At 37.0% G+C, this 12,080-nt stretch overlaps 1 protein-coding gene across 7 annotated transcripts in view; it reads left to right on the forward strand.

Moving 5' to 3' along the window:
* Positions 1–11,800, forward strand: part of TFAP2B (transcription factor AP-2 beta) — a 55,014-nt gene extending 43,214 nt beyond the window's left edge. For all 7 annotated transcript variants that reach the window (XM_063915131.1, XM_063915134.1, XM_063915133.1 and 4 more), the window contains exon 7: positions 8,787–11,800. In XM_063915131.1, the coding sequence (XP_063771201.1) occupies positions 8,787–9,087 (301 nt within the window). In that variant the 3' untranslated portion in view covers positions 9,088–11,800. The remainder of the gene's footprint in view (positions 1–8,786) is intronic.
* The last annotated feature ends 280 nt before the right edge of the window (positions 11,801–12,080 follow it).

The raw sequence follows: 12,080 nt of genomic DNA on the forward strand, positions 1-12,080 counted from the left end.
TCAGGCTGGTGTTATCATATAGTATATACAGTAAGGAATATCAGGCTGATGTGATCATATAGTGTATACAGTAAGGAATATCAGGCTGGTGTGATCATATGGTATATACAGTAAGGAATATCAGGCTGGTGTGATCATATGGTATATACAGTAAGGAATATCAGGCTGGTGTTATCATATGGTATATACAGTAAGAAATATCAGGCTGGTGTTATAATATAGTATATACATTAAGGAATATCAGGCTGGTGTTATCATATAGTATATACAGTAAGGAATATCAGGCTGGTGTGATCATATGGTATATACAGTAAGGAATATCAGGCTGGTGTGATCATATGGTATATACAGTAAGGAATATCAGGCTGGTGTTATCATATGGTATATACAGTAAGAAATATCAGGCTGGTGTTATCAAATCGTATATACATTTAGGAATATCAGGCTGGTGTTATCATATGGTATATACAGTAAGGAATATCAGGCTGGTGTTATTATATTGTATATACAGTAAGAAATATCAGGCTGGTGTTATCACATCGTCTATACATTTAGGAATATCAGGCTGGTGTTATCATATGGTATATACAGTAAGGAATATCAGGCTGGTGTTATCATATGGTATATACAGTAAGAAATATCAGGCTGGTGTTATCAGATAGTATATACATTAAGGAATATCAGGCTGGTGTTATCATATGGTATATACAGTAAGGAATATCAGGCTGGTGTTATCATATCGTATATACATTTAGGAATATCAGGCTGGTGTTATCAGATAGTATATACATTAAGGAATATCAGGCTGGTGTTATCATATGGTATACACAGTAAGGACTATCAGGCTGGTGTTATCATGGCTGCAACTGGGCAGGTTAGGCGGCTGTTAGGGTTAGGTTAGGGTTATGTTGCTGTCACGTTTAGTTTAGGGTTAGGGTTAATATAGGCTTACATTGGTGCAACTGATGATGTCATCCTTAATTCAACTAAACAATGTAGGCAAAAAAATTAATGTAAAACATCTCACATTGGAGGTAATGGGATCCGGTCTATAGGTAGACAGTAACTAGGTTGACCACTATTGGTCGACAGTAACTAGGTCGACAGGGTTTCTAGGTTGACAGGGTCTCTAGGTCGACAGGTCAAAAGGTTGACATGAGTTTTTCACAATTTTTTTCTTGTTTTGAACCTTTTCATACTTAACGATCCACGTGGACTATGATTGGAATGGTAATCTGTGCCGAGCGAAGCGAGCCATGCGAGGGGACACGGTGCATTAATTGTGGTTCCTGGTCACTCTACGAAGAAATCGACACAAAAAAAACCATAAAAAGCTCATGTCGACCTTTTGACCTGTCGACCTAGACCATGTCGACCTAGTTACTATCTACCTTCCATACCACACCCGGGGGTAATTTAGACCTGATCGCTGCTGTGCATTTTCGCATAGTAGGCGATCAGGTCTAAACTGTGCATGCGTATGCACCACACTGCGCAGGCGCGTCGCACGGGTACAAAGCAGATTGCCGCAAAGTGATGGGTTTGTGCGATGGATCTGTTCTCATGGGTGAACGCAAGGAGATTAACAGGAAGAGGCCGTTTGTGGGTGGCAACTGACCGTTTTCAGGGAGTGTCTGGAAAAACGCAGGCGTGTCCAAGCGTTTGCAGGGAGGGTTCCTGACGGCAATTCCGCTCCCGGACAGGCTGATGTGATCGCAGCGGCTGAGAAAGTCCTGGGCTGCGCAGAGACTGCACAAGAGCTGTTTGTACAGCTCTGCCACACATGCGGTCACACACTGGCACAGCTAAAATACCCTCCCCGTATAGGCGGCAACTATCTGATCGCAGTAGTGCAAAAATCGCCTGCTAGCGATCAGGTCTGATTTACACCCATTGTGTGAATGAGAGCACATAAGCATTTGTCCATATTGCATCAATGTAAGCAACATACTGTAACAACAAAGTATCACACTGAAAGTTGTCATTATAGGAAACAATAATTTTAAACAGCAACATTGTATCACAATCTGGCAGTAAAGGCAGTTTCATAATATCAAAGGAACTCTCAAGAACCATATTTGCAATGTATAATATTCAACTGAGGGCACAGGCAAAGTCTGACAACACCATTGTGAGGCGACATAACAGAATAATCAATGGTCCAGTGACAAATATACAGTAACAACAAAAAGCTGAAGGGGAGGCTCTTACAGTGCATCCGGAAAGTATTCACAGTGCTTCACTTTTTACATGTTTTGTTATGTTACAGCCTTATTCCAAAATGTAATAAATTATTTTTCAAAATTCTACACACAATACCCCATAATGACAACGTGAAAAAGTTTTTTTTGAGATTTTTGAAAATTTATTAAAAATAAATAACTAAGAAATCACATGTACATAAGTATTCACAGCCTTTGCTCAATACTTTGTTGATGCACCTTTGGCAGCAATTACAGCCTCAAGTCTTTTTGAATATGATGGCACAAGCTTGGCACACCTATCTTTGGGCGGTTACGCCCATTCCTCTTTGCAGCACCTCTCAAGCTCCATCAGGTTGGATGGGAAGCGTCGGTGCACAGCCATTTTCAGATCTCTCCAGAGATGTTCAATCGGATTCAAGTCTGGGCTCTGGCTGGGCCACTCAAGGACATTCACAGAGTTGTCCTGAAGCCACTCCTTTGATATCTTGGCTGTGTGCTTAGGGTTGTTGTCCTGCTGAAAGATGAACCGTTGCCCTAGTCTGAGGTCAAGAGCGCTCTGGAGCAGGTTTTCTTCTAGGATGTCTCTGTACATTGCTGCATACATCTTTTCTTCTATCCTGACTAGTCTCCTAGTTCCTGCTGCTGAAAAACATCCCCACAGCATGATGCTGCCACCACCATGCTTCACTATAGGGATGGTATTGGCCTGGTGATGAGCGGTGCCTGCTTTCCTCCAAACATGACACCTGGCATTCACGCCAAAGAGTTCAATCTTTGTCTCATCAGACGAGAGAATTTTGTTTCTCATGGTCTGAAGTCCTTCAGGTGCATTTTGGCAAACCCCAGGTGGGCTGCCATGTGCTTTTTACTAAGGAGTGGCTTCTGTCTGGCCACTCTACCATACAGGCCTCATTGGTGGATTGCTGCAAAGATGGTTGCCTTTCTGGAAGGTTCTCCTCTTTCCACAGAGGATTGCTGTAGCTCTGCCAGAGTGACCATTGGATTCTTGGTCACCTCCCTGACTAGGGCCCTTCTCCCCCAATTGCTCAGTTTAGATGGCCGTCCGGCTCTAGGAAGAGTCCTGGTGGTTCTGTACTTCTTCCATTTACGGATGATGGAGGCCACTTTGCTCATTGGGACCTTCAAAGCAGCAGATATATTTCTGTACCCTTCCTCAGATTTGTGCCTCGAGACATTCCTGTCTCTGAGGTCTACAGACAATTCCTTTGACTTCATGCTTGGTTTGTGCTCAGACATGCACTGTCAAGTGTGGGACCTTATATAGACAGGTGTGTGCTTTTCCAAATCATGTCCAATCAACTGAATTTACCACAGGTGGACTCCAGTTAAGCTGTAGGAACATCTCAAGAATGACCAGTGGAAACAGGATGTACCTGAGCTCAATTTTGAGCTTCATGGCAAAGGCTGTGAATACTTATGTACATGTGATTTCTTAGTTTTTTTATTTTTTAAATACTTTTGCAAAAATCTCCAAGCAACTTTTTTCATGTTTTCATTATGTGGTATTGTGTGTAGAATTTGGAGAGAATAAATGAAGGTATTCCATTTTGGAATAAGGCTGTAACATAACAAAATGTGGAAAAAGTGAAGCGCTGTGAATACTTTCCAGATGCACTGTATATATCACAAAAGGGAGCAAAGAAGTCAGAACACCAGTGAAATGCACAGGATAACATCAGGCTAAACTCCCAATCATTGTTTAATTATGTAACAACCAGAGGTAGGCAAGATAATGGTTTTGTTAGAAGTAAAAAATATATATTAATGTTTTACCACCCCTGGTAGTTGACAGGTACATATAAACTGTACACCTGTGTCAGAGCAAACTCCCAATTAGTGTGCAGCTGCATGAGAGACGGGGGTAATCAAGAAAAGTGCTAAATGTGAAAGCTATATAGATTAATGTTTAACTACAGCAAAACAATGATGATGTTTGACAAGCACATACAAACTCCACACCCATGTAGAAAAAGTTGTTATAATACCCTCTAATTTGGGTTATATAACAGCAAATATTATTGGCAGAGGACAAAATTATTGGACAAAAATTAATGTTTAAAAATATCCCCTTAATATTAACGTAATGTTATCCTTGTGAATTCCAGTAAGCACATGTAAACTGCACACCTATGTGAAAATATTTATTCTTAACAGTTTTACTCCTCAATTGTATATTGTGCACAATCTATGCACAGATAACCAAAGTGTAAAAAAGTGATATATGAAAAAGGTAAAAGAAACAGACTGAATATATACAAAGTCATTAGAAATTGGGGTGAAATGAAAATGTTTGTTCTATTTTGCCCATATAATAAATTACAGGGGCATATCAGAGCATACTGTACACAATAAAAGTACAGGAAATGTTATATTTGATATCAATGGGCCTTTTATCATGTTGGAGCATGTTAGACCCTTAATGCATTTGAAACATTCTTTTTCGACAATGTCCCAGTTTTTGAGGGGAAAGTACCCTTGTCAGTATCATGTGCTGGATGAACTAGGAGGTAATAATATTGAATACACTGTAAGGAATATAAGGCAGGTGTAAAAATATAGTCTACTGTATGGAATATTAGGCTGGTGTAATAACATAGTGTATACTGTAAGAAATATAAGTCTGGTGTAATAATATATACTGAACAGAATAACAGACTGGTATAGTATAAAAAGTAAGAGATATCAGGCTGGTGTAATAATATAGTGTATACTGTAAGAAATATATGGCTGGTGTAATAATATAGCATACTGTACGGGATATCAGACTGGTGTAATAATATAGTGAAGACAGTAAAGAATATCAGGCTGGTGTAATAATATAGTGTATACTGTAAGAAATATAAGTCTGGTTTAATAATGTAGTATATACTGTAAGGTGTAATAATATTGTGTAGACAGTAAAGAATATAAGTATATTGTGATAATATAGTGTATACTGTAAGGATTATCACTCAGTGTTTTTGTAATATAGTACTCTATATACAAAAAGGAATATTGAAGTGGTGCAATAACACAGTCTAGAGAGTAAGGAATATCAAGCGTGTGTAATAATATTGAATATATGGTAAGAAATATTATGCGGGTATAGTAATATAGTATAGACAGGACTGAAAATCAGAATGATGTACTTTTGTAGTATAAACAGGAGGGACTGTCTATCTGGTGTAATAATATAGTATAGTCAGGAAGGAATATCTGGCTGGCGTAATAATATAGTGTATAAAGTCAGAACTATCAGGCTAGAACAATAATACTGTGTATGCAGTAAAAAATGAAAGGACGCTGTTATTTTTGCTGTTCAAATGAATTCAGGGGATTTGCAGATATGTATTATTTTTAATCTTTTGCTATATTTTGGTAGGGGTCTTCAGGGGGAAAATGCAGGATTTCTGGAGAGAGGAGTCCAAATGTTTGATTTTAGAGCAATTTTTGCCAGCACTAGGAATGTATAATTAGCATGCAACAAGCTATAGCCTTCCACAAACAAAGTGCAGTTTTTGTAATACAGTACATCAGACATATGCAGGCCCAATTATGTGGGGAAGAGGGGTTTCCGGGCAACTGGAAACCCCCTGCCCACTATAATTATAACAGGAAAAGTAGTTCCATTAGTGGGTGCCATTAAAATGTAGGCCTTTAAATAAGAAAGCACGGGTTTTGTGTAGGTGTGTGTTTTACCATAAATAGGACTGAAAGTCAGCACCATTTGCCGCTTTTGAGTTGACAGTCACTGCTAAGAGTTTTTATTGTCTATATATAACTCGTGGTATCAGGCTGGTGACACTGTGTCGCTGCATTATGTAATGATGGTGGATTGATTACTGTGTTTTCCTGTAGGCCTACCAGACTCTGTTCAGTTACAGCATAAACTGATATCCCCTTTACAGCATAGCTGGGCTAATGTATTACTCACTGTAAATTATAAGTATATTAGAAGTCAGCATGACATCTCTTGGCCGTATTAATGCACAAGGCTGGAGGCTGAGTGCTTTGAAACAGGTCATGGAAAATGTAAGTTATTTACAGTTGAAAAACATGACTTTTCCAAATGAATTCCGGGGTGATGACATCAGAACAACTCGTTAATGATAATCAATGATGTCAGAACTTATTGTTTATATGGATAGAGTTAGACAAGACTATATATTTGCACAACATGTGTGTTACAGGTTTGTACTGCGTGGCTGGTGACACTAGATATGACTTATACCCCCAGAACCATCTCATTGTATTAGCACAAAGACAAGAAGAAACAGAAACATTTACATATTCTCACCCAGGTTTTTCTTAATGTGATCTGAATTTCATTGGGTCATTTCCTAAGGTCACATGGTATCAGAGACTCAGACCCGTAATTAGTTACAGACCTCTTCTTCCGATTAATCACCGTCTTACTGCCACTCACACTGCAACGTCAATGTTTCCTTTCTCGTTTCTGGTATGTGACTGACAGGGCAGGAAACGCATCAATTATCTTATAGCACCTCTAACCGGCTATGGGTCCTTGGATAGACACAACTTAGGCCAACAGTCACTAGGTTGACCGTGGAAGGATGACATGCATTAGGTCGACAGGGACAATAGGTTGACATGGTCATTAGGTCGACATGTACTAGGTCGACAGGTCAAAAGGTCGACATGGGTTTTTTGACTGTTTTTGGCATTGTTTTCTTCGTAAAGTGACGGGGAACCCCAATTAGTGCACCGTGTCCCCTCGCATGGCTTGCGAAGGTGCCTTGCTCTGCTACTGCGGCACTCAGCACAGGTTACCGTTCCAATCGTAGTCCATGTGGATCGTTAAGTATGAAAAAATCCAAAAAATGTGAAAAAAAATGTGAAAAACTCATGTCAACCTTTTGACCTGTCGACCTAGTACATATCGATCTAATGACCATGTTGACCTATTGACCATGTCGACATTCAGTTGTCGACCTACTTACTGTCGACTTAAGCTGTGTCGACCTAACGACCGTATCTCCCTTTAACCCTGTGTGATAATTAGATATCAGGTAGATATCATTCAGTATTGCCTACAGACTGTGTTTATAACTCTATCTATCTATCTATCTATCTATCTATCTCATATCTATGTATGCTATCTATCTCTGATTGATCTATCTATCTATCTATCTATCTATCTCATATCTATGTATGCTATCTATCTCAGGTTGATCTATCTATCTATCTATCTATCTATCTCATCTATGTATGCTATCTATCTCAGATCGATCGATCTATCTATCTATCTATCTATCTATCTATCTATCACTCATATCTATGTAGGTAATCTATCTATCTATCTATCTATCTATCTATCTATCTATCACTCATATCTTATTAGGTAATCTATCTATCTATCTATCTATCTATCTATCTATCTATCTATCTATCTATCTATCACTCATATTTAATTAGATTATCTATCTATCGAACCATCCATCCATCTATCTATCTATCTCTCTCTCTCTCTCTCTCTCTCTCTCTCTCTCTCTCTCTATCTATCTATCTATCTATCTATCTATCTATCTATCTATCTATCTATCTATCTATCTATCCATCCATCTCTCTCTTATGCCCTAGAGACAAACGATGCAGCCACTTCTGAACTCCTAAGTAACCCTTATCCTATAAGCACATGGAGGCTTATTTACACATAAGGGAATATCCCTGTGATAGTAAATTGCATCCCAGCTACATTATTACACCTGTATAACGCTCCATGTGTCACAGCAACATAAAGGTAAACACATTAGTAAAATTACTCTCATTTATACAGGGAGCAGAGGACAGAGAAGATTAATTGCCGGTGCTTCCCTGTAGAAAGTACAGTGCCCGGGGACCTATGCAGCAATAACTGCTCACTGCTCCTGTGTGACTGGGACGGTGGACCCAGCCCTCTCCCAGTGTCCTCCCCGTCCTCTCCTATCGCTGCCGCATCCACCACTCATACAGTCCTGCTTGTGCTTATATTATGCTTTTTTTTGTTTTGTTACATTGTATCTCCAAGTTTTAGTGTCAGACTGTAAGCTCTTGTGACCAAGGCACTTACTCCATTTTTCTCGAGGTGTATGTCTATTGTTTTCACGATTCAAAATAGAAAAACAAACAAAAATAATAACAACAACAGCAACAACAATAATAATAATAATAATAATAATAATAATAATAATAATAAAAAATTAGTATTAATAATATCATTAATATTAGTATTAAAAAGAAGAATAAGTAATTAGTATTAATAATATTATCATTAATATTAGTATTAATAATAATACAATTCATTATTATAAATAATACTAATAATACTAATAATTAATTATTATTATTATTATTAACTAATGATAGTATTGCATTATGTCTGCCTTCTTATTATTATTCTTCTTCTTCTTCTTATTATTATTATTATTATTATTATTATTAATTAAGGGTAGTATTGCATTATGTCTGCCTTATTATTATTATTATTATTATTATTATTATTATTATTATTATTATTATTATGTTACACACATATTTTGCTCCACGTGTAACATTCACTTTTTTTCTTTTTCTCCTCTCAAGGCAACTTTGCAAAGAGTTCACAGACCTTCTGGCCCAAGACAGAACGCCCATAGGCAACAGCCGACCCAGCCCAATCCTCGAGCCCGGCATCCAGAGCTGTTTGACTCACTTTAGTCTGATCACCCATGGCTTTGGCTCCCCGGCCATCTGTGCGGCCCTGACGGCCCTCCAAAACTACCTAACCGAGGCCCTGAAGGGGATGGACAAGATGTTTTTGAACAATAACAGCAGTAACAGGCACAACTCTGCGGAGGGGCCGGGCAGTAAAAACGGGGACAAGGAGGAAAAACACCGAAAATGAAAAAGAAAAAAAAAAAAAAAACAAATGGAACACAAATCGGGACTTGCTTTCACACCTTTCATTTTAGCTTTAAAAAAATAAAAAATAAATAAAAAATATTGGACTGGCATTTTTTTTTATTTTTGGGGGGGAATCTACAAATACATGAAAAAAAATATCACCTTGAGCTCAAGGAGATGGGTACACGGGCCAGGAACCTGCCAACAACTTACTTTGTACCCTCTTCATTTCCAAGGACACTTACTGCCCCACACCCCCCCAGGAAAAGAATAACAGCAGCAGCAACTTTTTGGAAATTTATGGAAGGAAACTTTTTCTTTATTCCCTTGGAGATCTGTATAAACCTTGTGTGTGCACGCACAGAGAGTCCCGGTTTTCTTTGGAAACTGTCCCGGGCACAGCAGCATGTGGCATTGACGCCCACCCACCCGTTTGCCAATCATTTACCCGGGAGACGCCTATCTCTTCTTTCCAGGCGTTCACTTGGGGACGTTTATTTGTTGTAATATAGGTGGTTTTACAATTCTGATTCCATGATATTGCCAAACCCTTAGTCCTTTTCCCTGTACAAGTTATACCCCTATATTTGGCCCCCCCTTATAATTCATGTTCCAGTGTTGATGCAGGAGGAGTGCATTGGTTCATTCTCTGGGAGATTGGGAGATATATGGTTGTGTATTTAATTTTTCTATTTTTAGGTGAGCGTGAATTTCAAAATACCCCCTCTGTTATTCACACACTCAAGAAACCTTACAAGCATATAATATATTCATGCACATGGTATATATAACTCTATGGTGTGGGTGTGGGTGTGTGTGTGTGTGTGTGTGTGTGTGTGTGTGTGTGTGTGTGTGTGTGTGTGTGTGTGTGTGTGTATATATATATATTTATATACTTATATACATATATATACATATATATATATATATATGTATATATATAGATATATAGCTATAGATATATATATAGATATATATAGATATATACATACACACACAAACATCACACCACAGACAACCGGACACGATAATGTCATTAAATCTGGGCTTTTTTGCACACTGTGCATATTCATTAAGTAATCTTAAACTACAAGTGTATCATTTGCACGTTAGCACAATGTAGTGGAATGATTATAATGAATACAGATACACTGTATCTGTTAGTGGTTGGGCTATATTTTGTTTCCAAATCTTGAGGACTATATACACACTATAAGATTATCTGTCCAATCTTTCTGGCTGGAGCGAAAATCTGGTAATGGATTTAAACAATTTTTCTGAACGTACATTTTTGTCCTTTTTCCAGTGTTTGGGAGCAAATGGCCAATAGTAATTTGTTCCCATATATTACCAGATTTCCTTTCCAATCGGAGCTATAAGACAGATAATCTTATAGTGCGTGTCCATTTTAAAAATCATTCTCACAATTCAGATAAAATCATTATAGGAAGACATTATGCCTCATTACACTTCTATGGTAAGCAAGCAAAGGCTTGAACTACAAGTCCCAGCATGTGGTTTAAACTACAAGTCCCAGCATGTCTTTCCACTGGCACAACTGCTGCAGAGTCCCCACTTTACAGTACTTCTATAATGCGTTTGTGTAAAACTATGTGTATGTATATATATATATATATAATTTCACACCCTAATTTAAATTTTCATCAAGAGCATTTATGTTCAATTTAAGAAAATACACTGTAAGACTGTCCCTTAAATGTCCACTTCAGTGATTATTTTTAGTTTATTGAGTGTGAGAGTGGGGTGGGGGTTAAATAATAAATGAATCTCGATGACATAAAACATGGTTTATTTACAGATGTGAATAGATATATAAAACATTAACAGAAAAAAATATATAATTTTAAACAAATAAAAGACAATGAAAATTATTCAACAATCAAATAACGAATACCACAAAAGACTTCCCAGACAAGAACAAAAATATATCTAAAAAAAAAAAAAAGGCATAAAGCACTGATAATAAACAATATACGTTTTGATTACATGCAGGGAGTCCCACTTTATATTTACTGAGTAATAACATTTTCATGTACAATATATTTTTTATTTGGTTTTATATTCTGTGATGTTGTAAAGGATTTTTTTTTTTTTTAGTATCATTGTAACTTGTTGGTTCATTCCGAAGGCTGTGCCACGTATTTCATGTCACCATAAAAAAAAATATATATATATATATATATATATATATATATGATATGGATATAACCTGCTTTTTTATTTTTAATGATCATTGTATCCACTAAAAAAAACAAAAAACAGTTCATTCTAAAGTGTGGAAAGAAAAAAAAAATCCAATCAATTTACAATTCTTAATCCTGGAAAACTGTGCCAAGTACAACACAGATATTCTGTTCTTGGAAATAATACTTTTTTTTTTTTTCTTTTTTTTTTACCACCCACCTACATTTCACGAGTCTTTGTCGGTTCATTTCAGACGAAAAGACATCCAGAGAAAAAATAAATTTCGCAAGCAGGAGGGAAGATAATGTTAAGTTTGTATATATTTATTTATGCTTAATTTAACAGGAATTTGTATATATGGCGAGTAAGTACTTATTTATATGTGAGTCTGTACATCTGTGAATGGGTGGAAACGCTTGAAAATTAGGTAGTCTGAATTTTTTTTCGTTCTTTAAGCAAACGATTATAGCGATGAATAGAAAATTTGATTCTTGTCCAGTGATGATCTGATTTCCATTAATAAAACATTGTTGTGTTTTTGTTGTATTTCCAGCTTCCACTTTGTTACTTTTAGATGTGTTTATATTTTCTATGCCTTAAAAAAAAAAGAAAAAAAGAAAAAAGCAAAAAAAAAAAAAATGAATTTCAGGAATGTAAAAGCACATAATGAGGCGTGCTGATAATTAAACATTAAGGTGATTGAGAGTATTGTTGCAGAAAGGAAAGGTAATTACCTTTTTTTTTTAAGGCCAGTTAAAGTGGGATTATAGTTATATATTCTCGGATGGT

The sequence above is a fragment of the Pseudophryne corroboree genome, chromosome 4 (assembly GCF_028390025.1).
Source record: "Pseudophryne corroboree isolate aPseCor3 chromosome 4, aPseCor3.hap2, whole genome shotgun sequence".
Lineage (NCBI taxonomy): Eukaryota > Metazoa > Chordata > Amphibia > Anura > Myobatrachidae > Pseudophryne > Pseudophryne corroboree.